This window comes from Saccostrea cucullata, unplaced genomic scaffold, assembly GCF_032062105.1.
Source record: "Saccostrea cucullata isolate Sc308-1 unplaced genomic scaffold, CSIRO_AGI_Scuc_v1 ctg1186, whole genome shotgun sequence".
NCBI classification, from domain to species: domain Eukaryota; kingdom Metazoa; phylum Mollusca; class Bivalvia; order Ostreida; family Ostreidae; genus Saccostrea; species Saccostrea cuccullata.
Window position 1 is genome coordinate 213,779 of NW_026928251.1, and position 20,575 is coordinate 234,353.

The window sequence follows — 20,575 nt, forward strand, 5'->3', positions numbered from 1 at the left end:
TTACTTTCATGCACCGCACAATGCATATACCACTTTTTAAGTTAAATTTTCTTATATTAATTACTTCATCGCCCAAAAAAATTTGGTGCTCCAAATTTTATAGTAAATATGTATATGTATATTAATATAATACTTAACCACATTTCTTAAGCAAACATTATGTACATCTGATGTAGAACAAAAGTCGCCATTCATTTAAAGTCCTCAGATGAAAAATAAAATAGTGTATGTTAACATAACCCATCACCTAATGACATTCACAAACTGCATGACTCAAGAAATATAAGTCGATGAAAAATGCACTCACATATATATATTATATAATGGACATCTTGTCTGTATTTAATCAATAGAGTTTAAACATTGTTATTTATTGTAGTATAAATGATAAGAGAAAGAAAATGAGAAAGTGAACAAACATAAAAATGAAGTTGTACTGAACCAACAAACGACCAAGAAGATAGGCGTATGTCTAGTTTTTAAAATAATCGAAATATTTTTGCGCGGCCATATTCGGTATGGGCATCGTAATATTGCCATGTTTTAGTAAGATGTACGCCATATACGGTTGTTTCATTACTTTCATGACTCGATAGCGATTTATCCACGATAATTTTACGCATGGAGGTATGTCAATAGATGAATATTGCAGCTTGTTTGTTACCCTAAAATTTGTCCAGTCCGTTGTCAGAATACGGGAAGGCCATTCATTTATATATAAGTTTGTGATCGAAGAGGGGGGATTAATATCTAGCAAGGATGGACACAAGGACAAAGATAAAAGTGGGATGAACACACATGCCGTACTAGATGTCAGTTCTAAAATAATTGTTGTTCCACCTTGATATCGCTCTTTCATTTGAAAGATTATGAGTACACAAAGAATGAAAGTAAGTAATGCTATACTAAAGATGATATGGTCCCATTGAAGGTTTTCCTGAATAATATCAATGATATTTATAGGACTTTCTGTAGTTGGTTTTACAAAAACATAACTATGGTTCATTGCTTTGACAAAATGAGTTTTATGTAACCCTAGTGATCTGGCTAAACTACCGCAAAAGTTGAAATATAACAAACAATGTATACTGAGTGAGAATTTTCATTTATTAAATGACAATAAGTATATAACACAGATAAAGTTAAGGGGAGATCACCGGGATATTTCCTGAGTACAAAGAACAATAAATTTGGCAACGGTATCTCCCCTGTTGCACACAAACATTACTTTGGCAAAAATATTTTGACAAATAAAAAGTATATAAACCACAAAGTTGTCAAAACAAAAAGCTGTAATAGAAATCATTGCAAGCATTTGTCTTTGTTTGTAAAATAAATAGACACATCCTACAGATGCAAGAATTGTAACCACTAGAGAGATATAAGTAATGATATCATTTGTACTTGGCCCTCCTTGGTTTATATCAATTTCTCCAGAAAGAATTGGCTCAGAAAGTGTTTGAAAAATCTTTTCATCTCTTTTTGTTGCTTCCGCCATTTTTTTCATACTGAAATGTAATCGCGAATCTGCTACTAAACGACTTTGAAACTGATGCCTGTATATATCAAATCCTGGAACTCGGATTTGTAAGGCAGATGCAAAAGTAGAATCACCTTGCAAAGCTATTAGTTTTGAATCATTGAAGAATTGTTGTAGCAGGGCTAAATTTACTGGGTGAAATACTTTGACAGCAGTATTTATTTGACAATCAACTAGTCTGGGAGGAAAGTACCAGTGTTTTGTTGTTATAGAACATCGACAAGGCAATTGTATAACACACATCGAACAACCATGAAGGATTGTTTTGTTACTTGGACAGTCAATAACTAGGTTATAGCTGTTATAAATAAGTGTTGAGCCAGCAGACAATTCGATTGCTGTCGGGTGTAAAAGATGTTCCTGAAATCTAAAATTACACATTTCATTCACTGTTTGTTTGTCATTTGCAAAAAGACTCATGATACAGGTCTTAAGTGTTATCGGAAGCATGACTTTGTTAAAGTTACATAGATATAAATGATGTTCCTTACACATCGCTATGTCACTTTTATCTAAAACGAGATAGTATTGTTGATGTGACGCAATGGCCAGATAGTTTGGGACATCTAAAATTTGTGTTGCATGTCTCGAAGTTTCATTTATCGGCACTGGCATGGATATAACTTGATATAAATTGAAAGGCTGTCTTTCATGTGAAAGTGGAAATTTTAAAGTAATGTATATTTTTCCAAAGTGTCTGCCAAAAACAAATTGTCCATGTTTGTAATAATAATCTGGATCTTTAATAGTTAGGTAAAAATTTAAGTATTCTTTCGAAAGTAGTTTTGAAATTTCTTCTATTGTTTCTAAGATAACTGGCTTTGAAATTAAATCAGATGGGAGTTTACTATCTATTAATGTACTAATTGAGTGTTTAAAATTAGAGTACTGTTTGATTAATTTATTTGAATCGCTCAAATGTGTATTGTAAATTTCAGAGAGATTGAGAAGACCAATTTGAAAGTTTTGAATTTCCCTCGTAATGACTTTCAATAAATTTGTAATTGCTAGAAAGTTACTTTGTACATTTTTCTGAAGATTATCAAATCTTTGGTTTGATGCCGTCATAAATGAAGAAAAATGATGAGACTGCATTTTCAGAAACTTAGTGAATTGTCTATTGTTTTTAACTAATACATTAATATGTTGTTTTAAAATATTAACATCTTCCATAGTTGCTGTTCCAAATAAGCTTTTCGATAGACCTCCAACAAAAGGTAAAAGTGACTTTTTGACTCTGTTAGACCCCTGAACAAATGGTACATTTTCATCAATGAAGTCATAGGTATGCTTAAATTCTGCAAGTGTGCGTGATTGCAAATCGTCTATTTGATGGACATATCTTGTGAATAGCAAACAAGCTTTTGATGGCAAAATTAAACAATCTGGTATAAAATGGGGTTTAGATGGGAGTGTGGGTAGTACAATTTCATAAGTTTGCCTCCAGTATTCATTTGTTAGTAATAACCCCTTTTTTCCTTTAAACATTATCCCATAATTTATCCTTTGAACCGAGTCAGGAATAGATAAGGAATGAGACCCTTTCATATCTAATCCAAATACGGACACATAGCAAAGCTCACTCCAAAACATCACCATGATAATAATTGTGGACCATAGAATCTCTACAAAAAAGACGAAAAGAAAAAAATTATTGGTGTTTTGCAAACATGTGTTGATCAGGCACTAGTTTCACCACAATTCATAAAAAAAAATGCCAAACTAAAAAAAAAAATATAGAGTTCAGGTGATTCGCTAGTCACTCATTACCATGGAATTAATTATGTGATTTCTGAAGTGTGCTAGGGAATTTTCTTTTCTTACCCTGCTTTGTGTGTGTTATAAAGTATTCTCGTATAAGTTCCTGTGATAAATTCTGTTCCGGTTCCCAAGATTTACTTCCATCCTCCCATTTAACATAAAACTCTCTTATCCCTGCTCTTTTTCTAAGCTTAAGAACCTTATCAACGGGATAATATGATTGTGTTGTTATCATTATCTTGGATCTCAACTCTGTGATCATTGGACGTGTTTGAATCCTGATTTATCTCTTCATTATTGTTTTCCTCAAAAAGTCTACACATATCTTGTTCTGGGTATTGGTCTCGAATATCTTGACCAAACATATAGTCTTTCAGCCTCTGTGCATTCACATATGACTTCAACTCTTTGTGATCAGAACATCTGCGTAATTTATAAGAAAAATTTGGCCCTATTTCTGATATATAATAAGGTCCATCATACTTGTCAATAAGTTTTGGGGATTTGCCAATCGGAGTTTTAAATTGTTGCAGAAGAACTGTTTGATTGAGTTTGAATTCTGGTTGTTTTGCCTTCTTATCAAAATGCTCTTTTGATTTTTCTTGTTTTTCTGCAATGTTTTCTTTTGCAAATTCTCTTGTTAGTTTTAAATTTTCGAGAATATTTTTGATATGTTCTTTCGCTTCCGGTTGTAAATTGTCTTTTGGTATTACCTGAATGTCAAAAGGTAAATTCATTTCTCGCCCAAATACCATATAGTAAGGAGAATGTTGGGTAGATTGGGTACATGGTGAGTTTCTGAGAGCCATGAGGATGCCAGGGATTACTTTCGGCCAATTATTTTGTTCTTTATCGGAGTACGCACGAAGAGCCTGTAGAATAGTTCTGTTGTTTCTTTCACAAAAACTATTTGTTTGTGGATGGTATGCCGACGTGAAATGTTTTTTTTACATTAAAAATTTCACAAAGAGAAAGAACGAGGTTCGACGTGAACTGTTTTCCCAGATCAGAGACTATTTTGAGTGGTGCCCCAAATCTTGAGAAGATTTGCTCAAACAGTATTTTGGCTACTTCTTTGCTCTCTTGATTTTGCAACGGAAAAGCCTCTATCCACCTAGTAAAAGAATCAACCACCAGTAGTAAATATTGATAACCTTCAGTTGTTTTGCTAAGTTTCAAAAAGTCTATGTGCCATCTCTCAAAGGGACCATCAATAGGCATTGATGTAAGAGGGGGTGGTCTATTGTGATGATCTTTCTTTATTCTCTGACATCTTTCACAAGATTGGATAAAATCATATATTTCTTGATGCATACGTGGCCAATGGTACTTTTGTTTGAGCGCTGCCATGACGTTTTCGATACCAAAATGTGCACCACCTGTGCTACTATCGTGGTAAGCTTGAAGAGCTTGTAGACGAAGTGTTTTTGGTAAAGCTAATTGTTTTATCCAACGATCACTTTCTTTGACCTTTCTAGTTCGTCTCTGAAACCAATGATATAATACACCGTTACAAAGACTGTATGCTTCTGCTTGTGAAACTATCTTTTTACGTTCTTTGGTGACCTCTGGTAAAGTTTCTGACTCTAGATAAAGGTATATGTCTCTGAAATCAGGACAATCCTTTTGAAGTTGACCTATGTCATTATGATTCGAATCAAGTTGTGGTTCGCAATGTTCAGGTTCCACAGTGGTGACCTGAGCACTACTGTCGTAGTGGAACTCAACCTCTAACGTCGTATCATGCTGAAATGCTTCTACCACATTTGTATTTGTAATAGCTGTTGGATTTTTATCGTAAGTGTGCCTGCTGAGAGCATCAGCCACTATATTGCTCTTACCATCTTTGTGAATAATTTTGAAATTATAACCTTGTAATTCTATTGACCATCTTGCAAGTCTTCCAGTATGTGATTTTTGCGACATAAGATATTGCAATGGCTTGTGATCAGTGTAGACAATAAATTCATTGTTAGAGAGGTAAGTTTTGTAATCTCTAATACCTTCAATAACTGCTAAACATTCAATATCTGACGCTGACCAGACTCTTTCTTGTTTTGAGAGAGAACGCCCACCATACGCAATGACTTTTTCACGGTTACCGTTGTCTTTTTGAGAAAGTACGTAACCAATTGCCGAATTAGAAGCATCCGTTGTAAGAATAAACGTATCATTCATGTTCGGATGAGCAAGAATGGGCGCCGATGTTAATTTAAGTTTTTGAGTATCAAATGAGATTTGACATTCTTGTGTCCAAACAAAATCTTCATCTTTTCTCAAAAGTTTATTAAGAGGATCTGCAATCGTGGAATAACTTTTAATGAACCTTCTGTAGTAGTTGCACATTCCCAGAAATGATCTAACCTCTTTAACTGTTTTTGGTGTCAACATTGTATTGATAATTTTGGTTTTGTTTGAGTCGACTTTAATTCCTTCTTTAGAGATAATGTGACCAAGGAATTTGACCTCTTTTGCTGCAAAATGACACTTTTTGGGGTTTAATGTTAAACCTGCAGTTCTTAATCGTGAAAATAATTCCCTCAAATGAGTTAAATGTGATTTAAAATCCTTTGAAAAGACACAAATGTCATCAACATAGACCAACATATTTTTCCAATGCAATCCTCGTAAAATCTGAGACATTGCCATCTGAAAAGATACACAACTATTTTTAAGACCCATTCCTAACCTTTTCCATTCATAAATGCCATTTTGAGTAATGAAAGCTGCTTTATGTTTTGTTTCGGGGTCCATTTGAAGTTGCCAGTAACCAGAGTGTAGGTCAAAAGTTGAAAAAATTTGGGATTGTGCCTCTGCTACCGTATCAAAAACACATTCAAGTCTAGGAAGAGGAAATGATAAAGGTTTTGTTATCTTATTGAGTTTTCTGTAGCCAACACAAAATCTGTATTTGCCATCCTTCTTTTTAACAATGACAACTGGAGAGTGATATTCACTATTAGATTCCTCGATTATATCATTTTCCAGTAGTTCTTGTACTTGTTTGTCAATTTCCTTTTGCATATGAGGTGGTTGTCTGTAAAAGGGCATTCTCACTGGAGATGAATCTTCATATTTTTCAATTTTATGAGAGAACCTACCTATTGTTTTCCCCAATTCTGATAAATTTGTTGCAAAAACGTCTCTATAATTAGCTAAAAAACTTCCTAATTGTTGTTTTTGTTCCTGAATAAGATCTGAATTTGAGAGATCAAAAGTTATGGGATTTTGTTCGACTTTGTTTTTTGTGGTTTGTTTTGCGACATTAACCTTTGCTGATAATGGAGAATGAAACGGTTTGATTTCTGTTGGATCAATAGTTTCGACGATAGCAACGATGGCATTGTTCTTAAGACAAATTTCATCATCAGTTGGATTGCAAATTTTGAAAGAACCTTTTTGATTTTGAACTTGTGTAACCGTTTTGGCTGCTATTAAATTTTTATTTAATAGATTGTCCGTCGGCTCTAAGTACACAGTCTGTTGCCTCTTAAATCTTGAAATCTTGACTGGAATGATGATTTCATGTTTTGGAGGGAGAACAATTTTTTGCGCAGATCTAGCATAATGAAGTTTGGGTTCAAATGGTGATGCACTATTAGCGTCTGCTATTTGAATTGGATCCCAAATGCAAAGAAACTTTGTGTTTTTCCAGAAAATCAATTCCAAGAATAACCGATTGATTTAAACCCTTGACTATGTGAACTGGATGCCAAAAATTTTTGTTTTCAATATCAATTGGGATTGAAATTTTGCCTAGGATTGGAAGAGTGTTGTTACTGACCCCTTTTATAACATCATAGTCTGGATTTAAGAGTCTTTGTTTTGAAAATTCCGTCTTGAAGAAAAAGGATTCACTCATAAGTGTTATTTGTGATCCAGTGTCCACCAATGCTTTTGTTTCTCTTAACCCTAACCTAACAATGATAAAATTGTGGGATTGTAAAGGCAGTGTTACTCCCAAAATAACTGACCTCTTATCTTTGTGCCCATCCTCGGAGTAACCAGGGACAGGCGCGCATCCCTAATGGTTGTTATTTCTCATAGAGGACCTACACACGGCAGAAAAATGGTTGAGCTTTTTACACTTTAAACACATTTTACCAAAAGCTCGGCAATTTCGCCGATTTGTACAATTGCCTCCGCATCCTGAACATTTTGGGCTTTTATTGAAGTTTGGATATTGCGGTCTAAATTGAAAAGTTTGACGCAAGTTGGGAATCGAACAATAAAATAAAGTGCGATAGTGATATGATACATTGTCAAAGAGACATACCTTAAAGGAAGACATGAATACAGGTTATTAGAATGTTTATTAAATGAAATGGAAATACGAAGAGACCGAATACAGGCTAGCAGAGCCTTTATATACTCCAGATCCATTTCAGAGATAACCTGTTTCCTTTTAGTATTTTCGTGACTAGGTTTCAAATCTAAATCTTTATTAATCCTACCGACTGCTTCAAAATCATGACACTCGGATTAATTATAATGTATGATTATGTGTTGTACATAATATTCAAGTATTTATCTATATGACCAAGGTTTCCTTACTTTCATGCACCGCACAATGCATATACACTTTTTAAGTTAAATTTTCTTATATTACATATGTGTCTAATAAATATCACGTAAACAATAGTAGATAATACGAGTAATGATTTCCGCATACATAAGCCCCTTTATGAATGTCAATTATCAAATCTTTTGATTTAAACCTAGAGCACCTAATTAAATCTACATAAATAATTCTAAGAAGTTTCTCCAATTATTAAAATAAATAAAACGACATTTGAAATATACGATACTTTAGATATCCTCATATATATGCTCTTGAATATTAATCGATCAAAGTCTGATCAACATAGTAAATGAATGACTAAGGAAGGACTTAATGGGTGGAAAGCAATAAATGCCTTGTTAGGTGTATGTCTAAATATTTGTCTGTCGGGTCAAAAAATCAAAGAACAATTGGTATGTAATTCTAGTTGAAAGCCTATCATCAAGTATCAGTTATCTTCAATCTGGGTAAACCGTTATAAATTATAGGGATAGGGGTACTAGTAATTTTAAAGCATAAAATCCTTTAGCGTAGGGACAGCCACTGCTGCATGTGAATTGAGATGTTCTTCAGAAATAAGAAGGACATGTAAATTAAAGTTGTTCTAGTAGTATATTTATTGTCCATTTGTTGTCTAAACCTTTAATTAGCATGTCAAAAACCGTGATTTTAGGATATAAATTTGACTTTTTTCTTAGAGTTAAGACTGATATGCAGTTGTTTGTTTATGAATTCTATTACTTTGAATTATGTATTTAGATTACTGACCCTCATGAAAATGGAATTGTTTTGTTTGAAGAGAATAGAAATGCAGCCACATTTTATTCTTATCCATTGCGGATGTAATTATTTGAGTAGGGGGGGGGGGGGATATAACGTGTTATAAGCTAAAAAGAATCAAGATGACAAAATGCAAAGTGCATAGAAATATAAATGTATATGTTCACAGGCCCCTCCTATGTTTCAGTGCAAGTACTCTCGATATAAGCAAATATGGAAAGAACCCTTGTTTGCTTTTTAAAAAAAATTAAAATCACCGATCACTTCCTTTCCCATGAATACTTGTGAAGTTTCCGTGTTTTTTGTTATAATTGACATTGTTGTTCACTTTTCTGGAAATGAAAAATAAATAGGATTTGAAAGATTTTTAGATATAATTATACATGTATAAGTTTGTATATCTCTGAAATATGACACTGTATATCAATAAGCATTAATTAAGTTTAACTTCAAGAACTACGTGTAACAAGGAGACTGTTTAATTGATTGATTGATGACTGTTGTTTCACGTCCAATTCGAGATTTCTTTCACTCAGATAGAGTTATTAACATAAATATATCATCTCTAAAGATTTATTTACTAGATCCTACTTCAATGATTCGTTGCATATATCAAATATATAGACAAAGAAATGTCTTTCTTTTTAGGTAGATGAATTATCTCTGCAGCTATTGCAGGAAAACATTAGTAAACACATTTTGTTCTTCAATAGTTGCAACATTAATTTCAAGATTTGCAGCAAAGGAAGGCATTTTATAGTTTTATTGAAGAGCAAATTCTACTTTAATTTTATTTCTAGTAGACTCTTAGTTATATAAAATTAAACCTTAATATAGTTTTTATGTGAACTAAACATAAGGAGAAAAAATAATTTCCTCGTTGTTGAAAAGTTTTAACCCGGATAATATTTCCAGGACATGCATTTAATACATCACTCCGCTTACAACTGATTTTGATTAGAGCATATCGATTGTATTTATTAGTGCATTTAAAATTCATTAACGACATTTGGTTATGTTCCGTTGTATAAATCATGGAGTTTAAATTCATGTTCATTATTAACCTTTTGCGTTCATTTCATGATGTATTCTGTTCACCAATATGTCAAGGGTAAGCTCTATTTAAGATGAAATTGAATAGATTCAATTTTATAATTCATCTCTGATATGCAGTTTTTTAAATCATATCTTATACTTTTGTACTTAGTGACACTTCTCGCAGAAGTATTATTTTATTGAATTGTCATTTTGGAATTTACTTTTCTAAAAATGTATATTCATAATATAAAATTACTTTTATTTTATTTTATTTTAATTTTCAATTCAACTGGATTTAGTTTACAATTTAGGTTGGGAAAAAAGTCAATGTCAATTTTCTTTGTGTATGATGCTTTGATTTTGAATATTTTCGTCCATATGAATTTTACGAGTCTGAAAAGGGGCAAGCTTTTCCCTTTTTCCCAATCTAATATGCAAGACGAGTGTTATTGATGCTAGGTCAAGACGTTTGAGTAGAATAAAAATTATTCGAAGCAAAACTCTACAAAGTCTTCATCTTGGTTTTGGTTTGAAAGCAATATTAATGGGAATTTTAAAATATATATTAAGTCTTAAGGACAGATTATACAAAAAAATGAATGCCTGGATCGGTAAATATTTTTTGACTTAATTTCACTGCGAATGATGCAAACAATAAAGAAGATTGGGGATAAGGCGGCCAGAATGCCTATAGCGCGACAGATAAGAAGTGAAAAATTTAATATCAATTATATCCAAATTTTATTTCATATTTCATTCAATATTAAAGTATACTTAATGTATGATCTCCATAATAGACAAAAATCTCACAAAGACTGAACATATTTGCCTATGAAAAAGCATACACTGACTTAAAAGAGCAAAAATGATCATTTTTTCATACTTTAACAACATTTTTCAATATGAGTGGGTCTTCGCCTCAATATTTGGAAAGATAATCCTAAAAGTTTGCGATAAAATAAATATTTTTTGGTTTACAATAAATAGAGCAAAGACCCACTGTACCTTAAAAGTACACTTTTATGACAACGAAGACCCACTGCACCTTAAAAGTACACTTTTATGACAAAACATTCGCACCTTTCTGAGAAATACTTCAAGTCCAATAAGTCATGTGTCATATCACTAACATGATATAAATCCCCCTAAACATCAGGAGCCATGTAGCATAGTGGTTAGTGCCTTCGTCTCAAAGCTGTACGATACTTCGATATTTTATTGCTGGGGTTCGAATCCCACGTATACCATCTAATATTTTTATAAATGAAATTTTTAAAAAAGATTTTGTTTTTCTCAGAAAATGTTTTTCTTTTCTCATAATTTCATAAATTTCAATAATGAGAAGTAAATTTAAATACTCAATTTACATATCAAAGGTGATTTCTGAATATCTGACATAATAGGCATTCTGTCCGCCTTATCCTCCATCTTCTTACTAGTATAAAGTGATTGTTAACCTTCTGTGATGTTCAAACTTTTACCCTTCTGAAACCATCCATATTAATCTACGCCGCCAAATTAATAAGACATTATATAATTTCTTGATTTTTGAGCATGATCTTCTTAATTTATGACACTACAACTTTTGATTGGTTGACGTTTCAGAGAGTATGGACTTGTTTGTTGCAACGGATACAGATGGGACGAAAGAATTGGAATGTGTACAAGTATGTTTGAAAATATATGTGCTATGCGGAAAAGAGTTTGTATTTAGGCATAATTCAAAATTGAGACTAGATATTATTTCCTTGTAGAGAATACTTGATTTATTTAATAATTGTTAATTGGTAATATCGCAAGTCTACAAATTTTAAGTCTACATATTTGTGTCGAATTTTCATTATAAGAAACTATGAAGGGGTGTCAGTGCCACGATTCTTTATAAATGTTTTCATTTTCTTTTTTATTCTTACTTTTCCATTTTCCAAAAAAAAAAAGTTATTAAGTTTAGCTGAAGCTCAAGTGAGCTTTTCTGATCACCAGTTGTCCACCCACCGTTCGTCTGAAAACTTTTTCAACTTCTTCTCAATAACCACTGGGACAATTTTTACCAAAATAATAAGAAAGCATCTTTGTGTTGAGGAGAGTTTAAATTATTAAAATGAAGGGTCATGTCCATTTCAAAAAGACAAGAAAAAGTGGAGTCATTAATAAAATTTCTCAAGAACCACTAGGCCCCAACAAAGGGAATCCCAACGTTTATATTATGATGAAAATATGTATTATTTTTAAAAGTGTTTTTCTCATGAACAACTTGGGCAATCCATATCAATTTTAAACTTATGTAGAAGCATCTTGAGGCAGTGTAGATATTAAATTGTTAAAATCATGACTCTTGGGGTATGAGTAGGCCACAATAGGGAGTTCAAGATTAATAGGGAAATATAAAGAAAAACATCTTTCAAAACCTTCTTCTCGGTAGCCACGTACTACTTGTACTACTTTATAATGCTTCCACATAAGTTTCAGCTTTTCATGACCAGTGGTTCTTATGGGCCTAAAATCGAGAGAAAAACCCCTTCGCGCTAATTCTTTCTCTACATGCATATAAAAGCGCGTAGCTTGTCATTCTTTTTTTTTAATTTTATCAAGATTGCCTAATTCAAAGGTGTATAGACACAAATTTGAAGTTAATATTTTGTTAATTTTTCTGTATAATTTTACGATTTGTATATTGTAAAACCATTTCACAAGAAAATATCATAAATATTCTATTGAAACTTCGAAAATCTGGTAGTGTCTGATTGACAAATCCCTGGTCTCTCACAAATAATGATTTTATTCTTAATACTGAGGAAAAGTTGCGATTTTGTTGTATATAAAAAAAAATCCTCAAAATTCTGAGTAAAATGTTCGAAAAGAAAACGCGCTAACAGTTTATTGTCTGTCCGTGCTCTGTGGTGTGAGAAGACTTTAACAATTGAACATACAAGGTGAATCGTAGACATTAACAATAACACCCCTACTAATGTTATTGTGATTTAAATTCAAGACACGTGGTTAAGGTTTACCTATTCAAAGTTTATATTGTAGAACCGCTTTTATAAATAAATTTTTGCAGTAAACAGGAAATTGCTATAGTCTGTTTCGTCTGAAAACTTGTCCTGTGAAAAATGTGTTTCCAGACCTTTCTGAAAGACTTTCATGATTTTCAACAGAAATGGGTGGCTAAAGGGGGGGGGGGGATAAAAATAATAATTATTACATCTTACCATAGTTTATTGCAAAAATTACAGCTCAGCAGCGACCGATACGCTGCAAAAAAAATGTGTAGTATCATCTACACTGACAAACATTTGCCTTATATAGATATTGCTATTAATGCGTACAGAGGATCTTACCACGAGCAACTGATCAATTGTTGATTGAATACATTTACGCTAAATAGTAAAAACATGTTAACATGTTATTTCGAACACGTGCTTCAGGTCAATCTATGATCATTGGAGTGAAAAATAAAACAAATGTTCCAATGAACAAAATGCAAACATTAGAAACTATGAAAGATATCACGGGCGTTTTGAATTTGTTGTTAACAAGAGAAAAAAAAATTATTAAAATGTGTAGTGTCAAGTTCAGAACACCAGCACTTTAAGGGTGAGGAAAACGAGCAGCCGCTCGTATGCATTTTAATGGACAAATTATTTTTTACACTCGTGATCACGTGTGTTGGGCATTGAATCCACCTGACAATCGTATTCACCGATAGTACCTGTAGTACTTGTAGTAACCCATAATGAAATTCTCAATAGCATTCTGCACTTTTATTAGGTACAGTAGGTGAAATTTCTGAACTTGAGAATTTAACCAAACATGCACTCATTAACATGTAGCTAGAGGTAATAAAATTTTTTGTAGAAGCTCGCAGTCTTTGATATTGAATATTGTTCGTTATCTCAATATCCTTCGCAGAAAGACGGCCAGCCATATCCACTAAAATCACTGTTCATGTTATGTGTTGGAAAACTAAGATGATTTTGGGAATGTGGCATACACGAAAACTTCCTTGCAGGTTTTTAAACGGATTGTGAATCAAGATACATGTATTAACATTTCTAGTTGAAAGATATCGACCTAATTTTTTTTTTATTATTATTTTTTGTGAATATATTATGTACATATGTGTATGTACGTGACACATTATTAAAGATTGAAAATAAAGTTTTGTTTTGTATGCTATTCAGGGTTCCGCCTATAGGTTATGAAGGCTCGTCAAATGGGTTACGCGGGGAATACCTTATTCTTCAAACGTTTTTATATTACTTTTTAAAAAATTTTATTGTCAAAAAATCTTTTTGAAGAAAAAAAAACCAAAAGCACGCGTTATCTTTTTGTTCTTTTAAAATATGCTTTGGGGTATGTAAAATGATGGTGTCTGATTAAACAGAAAAATAATAAAGTGTACATGAAGTATATTTACAGCAACTTCCAGTTATCGTTCCTGACTTCCATATTTGGAAATCGTCCAGACCTGTTTAACAAGTCGCAGGGCCGAAGTATAAGAGGGGGAGAAAGGTTGAGCTTCCCATTTTTTGTGAAAATTATCTTTTTGCAGAGCTGTATAAAAACAGACCAATTGTACATAAAAAAAAACTTAAGGTCAACACAGGAAGTCAGAATTACCTATTTACATTTGTAGACGATGAAACTCATAGGATTACATAGGATTTTTAAGCACGATTACCGTACATACTTTATAGGTACAAACTAAAGTCTCTTTGGCACTTTTGTAGTATGCCACCTCTCTCGAAGCCAAGTAATTGCCTTGGTGTTTATTCTTCTACAACTGTTATAAGACCTGAGTAATGTATACAGTTGCTGTGGATAGACAATCAAGTTTTAATCATAAGCCTTAACACGCAAGATGTAAAACAGAAGCAGTCACTTTAGTTTTAGAATGGTGGCAAACCACAACTTTTTACTACCACAGCTAGTGGTTATCCAATCAAGAAGACTGTATTTGTATTAAAGCTGTACATAAGGTTTAAATTCTCAAAAATATATTTGTTTTCCTGAGAAATGTACCTTTGTATCTTTCACATTATTCAATTTTACGCCTTTTACACCTTTTATTTGTGGTATATGGAGTTTTACTTTATACTATGAAATGATATTGCCTAAAATATACTACAGAAGGGACTTCTTACTCCGTCTTTCCTATATTTAAATAAACAGAAAATGTATAAATTTTTAACATGCGGTAATGAAAATACATTCGAGGTTGTTTTTCCGACCTCTGACGGAAAGACCCGACATGATGCCATTATACAAAATACATGTGTGACAAAATAAAATATAATGAAAGGATACAAAGACGTTCATTGACTATGTTCTCGGGCAAAATGCCTTTTGTCGACCCTCGAATTTAACTGTCTGCTTTCGGCCTGACTGCCTCAGGAAGACAGTTTGGTTCTTGGGTCCGACTTAAAGCATGTTGCCCTCGAACTCACTCAGTAAATGTATATTATTATTTTTAATTGTTTCAGATAAATTCAGTGAAAGTTTATTTTAAAAAATACGATGAAATATTTTATGCGCCCGAATCGGAAGATCCGAGGCGTATATTGTTTTTGTCCTGTCTGTCTGGCTGTTTTTCTGCTAACTTTAGCCTTCGCCATAACTTTTGAACCATGAATAGTTGAGACTTCTTTTTTGGTATGCATACTTTACTAATCAAGTTCTTTCAAATGTCATCAAGGTCAATGACCTTTTTTTTAACTTTGTTGCCGCCGGGCGCATGGTGTTTCACAAACACATCTTGTTTTCAGAATGTAGCCCAGGTTTTACAGGCTTGGATTGCTTGCAGAAATGTTGGTATCCTCAATATGGTGAAAACTGTAAGTGGACGTGTTTATGTGACGTTAGTTTGTGTGATAATGTTCTAGGATGTGATTACAGTACAAAGATAATGAAGTCAACTGCAGAGCCTACAACAGGTAAGGATGGTCTGTACATTGTATTAATAATTGTTAATTTTTTATGCCCCGAAATAAAATATTTGTGAACATATAGTTTTTGCCCTGTCCGTCTAGCTGTCTGCTGATCTGTTAGTCTGTTTGATAGCAACAACTGTAACCTTGCCCATAAGCTTTGACTGTTTATGGATATGGCTTTCATATTTCATATTTGTTGAACTTTCTTTGGGTACCATCAAGTTGACCTTTTGACTTTGACCTTGGAGTCTGACCCAATTTTGTATAACTTTACCGAAACATGAACACTGACCATAGCTTTTAAACAATTGGACCTAGGGCTTTCATACTTCATACATGCATTTCTGTGACAATTTCTTCCATTGGATTTCAACAACTTTGACCCTTTGACCTTGCCCTAGGAGTTTGACCTACTTTTTAAAAGAAATAAGGTTGGCAATGTCTTCCGTACGGTTAGGACTATGGCTTTCCTAATTCATATAAATTATGTTATTTGTGTGACAAAACATTCTTTTAACTACCAACATCTTTAAATTATCCCTCTGACCTTGACCTTAGATTTTGACCTAATTTAAAAAAAACAATCGTAGTAATAACATTTGAAGTGACCCTAGGACTTTCATACTTTACAGATGTAATCTTTGTGATGTGACAATTATTTAGATACCAAAAACCTTAAATATTTGACCTTGGAGTTTGTCCTACTTTTAAAAAACTGAAACTGAAAAAAAAACTTTTGAACAGCTGGTGCTAGGGCTTTCATATGTCACTTATAAGTCACTGTCACACTTTCATATGTATTTCTTGTGAGTGGACCTTTCTGTTGGTACAAACATATTTAATTTACATTTGAAAAGTTTAACTTCCTTTATAAGTTGTCAAACGTGGGTATCTGTGTTTCACAAAACATCTTTTTTTTTTCTCGCTTTACAATGTATATTTTATTGTTCCTTTGGTAGTAATGATTTTATTATAAGTTTTCTATCAGTATTGATTACAGAAGAATTAATATGATCTTGTATTTTTTCATACTGAAGCACAAATTCTTCAAAATAGGACTTTGCGAGACACCATGTACGCATCAAAAACACTTATTCAAATAGAGGGTTTGGTCACAAGGATATCAGAATCTGATAACATTTTCCGTGGAAATGCTTCTAAATTTAAATTAGATATTTCAGTATGGATTGTTTTGTCCGCAATTTTCCTGGCAATTTCAATTCTTTTGCTAACAATAATAAGAAAAAAGTTTTGCTCCACTAGCCATTATGTGCAAACAGTAACATCAGATGATGCAAAACAAAACACTTACAGAGAACTGAGGTGCCATGGTAACACAAACGACGAAAAGTTTGTACACGAGGTACATATGCAAGAAAATAATAGTGGTTGTTATAATGATCCCGCGGTATATGAGGAAGTAGATGAAGGAACATTTGTGAAGGAGAACACAACACAGGAAGATGTGGATGGTGATCAAGGAAGTGGAGCCACCAAATCAGATTATCTTACACCCATACAGATAGAAAAGGACAGTCTGTAATATATTATCATTTATCATCAACGTAGGTCTTTCATATTGATTTTCATAGCTAGAATCGGTGACTGAAAGATTAATACATTTAAAAATATGCAAAGTGTACATATTTAAAGTTGAATGAAATTGTTATTTTAATGTGGAAGATAAAATAAAAGGTAAATATATACTAAAATAATAATAAGAATAATAATAAGAGATTATAATAATCATATTAGATTCAAAACGATAAAATGGTTAAAAGGAAGAAAATCCGTAATATTATCTGTAAATTATTACTAATCTCCAGAGAAATTGTTTTCCAAAATGATAGGATAATTTAAGAATTATTTCTTGTGATTAAATGTGATGCACAAAATGAGATTTTTTAAGATCTTGCATATACATCTAAAGAGCAAGAGCCATCTTATGCAAAAAATGGCCCTGTATTTATATCAATTAATTAACTATCACCCTCTTTCCATTTTCATATATCAAAATAAAGTAGACACTTGGTGCTTTCATGTTCTATAATGAAATTTTGTTCTGAGAAACCAGATATTTGAAAACAGGCTTTGAGAAATTGCAATTTTCTTGAAATTTGCAGAAAATATGCGTATTTGACTACCTTCAGCAAAGAATTAAAATATGAGCACAGCCCACGATCCAAAAAATAAAACATGTATTTTGATCTTCAGAAATAGGCCTTTCATAATGTATTGGCATATTTTGGATCAGAGGTTGTGCTCTATATGAAATATTGAAAAAATGCTTCAACTTTAGGTCATTTTCAAAGGAATTTACAGGATATAAGCAAAATGACGCATTTTATGACGTCATAATGCATTGACTAGATGTAAAATAACGTCACAATTAATAGATACATGGTCACCAACAGTCCAAGTGATAAATACTGCATTTACAACCTAAACTGAGCGGTTTTCAATTTTCAGAAATTCTTAGGGCCAAATAAGGCGCAAAGTGGCTCTACCTCTTTAGTATCTGCTGTGTAAACCAAACCACTTGATAGATCTGCCCTGAGGTGACTGAAAATACCGATAAGTTACAAAAAGAAAATATTTTAATAAAAGTTATCTACCTGCAACAGAGCATAAAATAAGTCCTGCATAGGTTTTCTGCATCTAAACCACTTTTTTGTAAACTTACAGTGTATCAATATATTTCTATTCTACCTAAGATACAAAGCTATTTACACAAAGAACTAGAGGTACTGTGAGCAATGAGCTCACTAATTGATAACCCCCGCCTCCCATTTGGATATAATGGCAGTGACATGGGTACCCCAAAGCCTAACAGATGGACGTACAGAGGGACGGACATACCGATTATTATGTACCCTCCCACTTTTCAAGCGGGGGTATATGTAGAGATACTGTGAGCAACAAGCTCACTAAATAATACCCCGCTTCCCATATGCATATAATGGCAGTGTCAATGTTTCGATATGGGAAACCAAAAACATTCGTCGGATCAAAAGTAAAATAGGAGGTACACAGTGGCATAATGTAATGAAGATTCTCTGAAATCCTCATCAAATTTCATTCAGTTGTATCAGAGGAGTTGCGGATAAGAGATAAGTACCACAAAGCGTAAGAGTCGGACGGACGGACATCCCGATTATTATAAACCATGCCGCTTTTTAAGGGGAAGGGGGTATAATATTAAACTAAATAGTCTTATAATGACACAATGAGTCAAAATCATGTCTTTCTTTAAAGATATCTGTAGCATATAGAGAAAGACTTATGAAAATTATGAGAATATACTAAGTTATAACAATTAAACTGCAAGAAAAAACTGCACGATATAAGTGCCGGAAAAACAAAGGTTGTATCTACCATTTCGTTGTCTCGTGTGTGTCAATGTCACGCCACTATTATTTTTAGCTCAAACTTGTAAACAACATTCAACTGGAGCATGTAAAGGTGAGAAATATGTTCTAACAACGTTTTAAAAACATTGCCTCTAAATTTTTGGTCTACTGACATTCATTCCTGGGTACTTGAGTCCATGGTAACTATGGAAACTTATTCAACTTTTCTGCGCACGCGTACAATGGGATAGAAGAAGTATTGAGCAACATTTTCGGTCTGGGGCATACAAAAATTTTTTTTACTTTTATTTTTCTTCTTAAAAATAGAATTTTTAGGTTCTGAAAGCTGTAATTTTCTGAAACCTAATACTTTTAGGAATTGAACAAAATCAACAAGGGTCACGCAAAAATTCTACATTTGTCAATTTTGCCCTTTGTGCGTCACAGTGCCGCTTTAATTAAGAAAGGAATATGATTCCATGTTCTGAAATTCCTAATAAATTTGCATTTTAAATAATTATGGATTCAGTGCTTAAATATTTACAATGTACTTATTCTTTGCTCCAACATACTTTTGAAAGAGTGAGAACACTTCACAATGATCATATATTAATAGTAATTCATTTCTAAGAAACAAACCAAAAACAAGCTTCACTTTTTTAATTGACCTTGAAAAAGGAGAGTGTCTGCCTCCTTTGTCATTCCGGAAAAATATGTATTATTTTAGAATAGATCTAACATATAAAAATACATGACAAGGAAGGCAGTTAATAACAAATTTGCTACACTTGCTACACTTGACCGAAAAAGTGAACTTTAAGCTATGTTTGATGAAACAAAATAATATAGATTGATAATCATATAGTGAAGCTTTCCATTAGAATTCAAGTTTTCTTAATAGAACATACTTAAACATACCATTTCAGATGTAAGGAAGGTCCATACTGTATTTCCACGGATCCGTTTTTAATTTTTTTTATAAACTAATTATGAAATAATGGTTATCAATTTTCTATGGAAATGATTTTTAGCTGATGGTTAACAATGTTGCAAGTATGTAAAATAATGTTTATCGTGCAGACAACGCATGTGATATATTTTTTTTTACGGAAATGAACACTTAGCACTTTGCCTGTTGGATGCATGAATCATTTCATACTCAAGCAAAAACACAAGATTCTTGATTGCCTGTAACTAGAATTTTTCGTATCTCCTTTACAAATCGACTTGAAATCTACCTTTTATATTTTTTTTTCACATATTTCAAAGTTGTTTTTTTTATTTTTTTATTTTTTTTTTTTTTTTTTTTTGTAAAACTTGATATCAGGGTTAACATTTCTTCAAAAGTCTGCTAAATTTAAAATTTATCTGGTCAATCATCATAAAATATGCGTTTTCTTTTTGTTATCATAACTATAAGTCTAAATATTTACATTTCCAATGTCTTTGTCCGAGATAAAATTACCAATTGTAAATGTAATTTATTTCCTCATGAATGTTTTGGCGCGGTTCCAAAAAAAAACCACGTGCAGGGCGGGACAACACCAAGAGGCAGGCTTGGAGCCCATGGATTGGCGGAATCAAAGCTAAATATAAGGAATAACTGTCTTAT

The 20,575-nt window shown here is 32.7% G+C and overlaps 2 protein-coding genes across 2 annotated transcripts in view; one reads left to right on the forward strand and one right to left on the reverse strand.

Moving 5' to 3' along the window:
• The window catches only part of LOC134276905 (uncharacterized), a 72,283-nt gene extending 52,284 nt beyond the window's left edge, over positions 1-19,999 (reverse strand). The window contains exon 1 of the mRNA XM_062759183.1: positions 19,882-19,999. The gene's annotated coding sequence lies outside the window, so the exon portion shown is untranslated. The remainder of the gene's footprint in view (positions 1-19,881) is intronic.
• On the forward strand, positions 9,408-17,186 carry LOC134276915 (uncharacterized). Its single transcript, XM_062759191.1, has 4 exons — positions 9,408-9,753; positions 11,286-11,347; positions 15,449-15,616; positions 16,651-17,186. The coding sequence occupies exons 1-4, from the start codon at positions 9,677-9,679 to the stop codon at positions 17,154-17,156; spliced, it is 813 nt and encodes a 270-aa protein (XP_062615175.1). The 5' UTR covers positions 9,408-9,676; the 3' UTR covers positions 17,157-17,186.
• Positions 20,000-20,575: the final 576 nt, after the last annotated feature.

Bases quoted from the DNA above. Each gene is read 5' to 3' on its own strand.
- LOC134276915 (XM_062759191.1), top strand. From the start codon at position 9,677: ATGGAGTTTAAATTCATGTTCATTATTAACCTTTTGCGTTCATTTCAT. The intron at 11,348-15,448 runs GTATGTTTGAAA...TCTTGTTTTCAG, and splicing joins AAGAATTGGAATGTGTACAA to AATGTAGCCCAGGTTTTACA. The intron at 15,617-16,650 runs GTAAGGATGGTC...TTCATACTGAAG, and splicing joins AACTGCAGAGCCTACAACAG to CACAAATTCTTCAAAATAGG.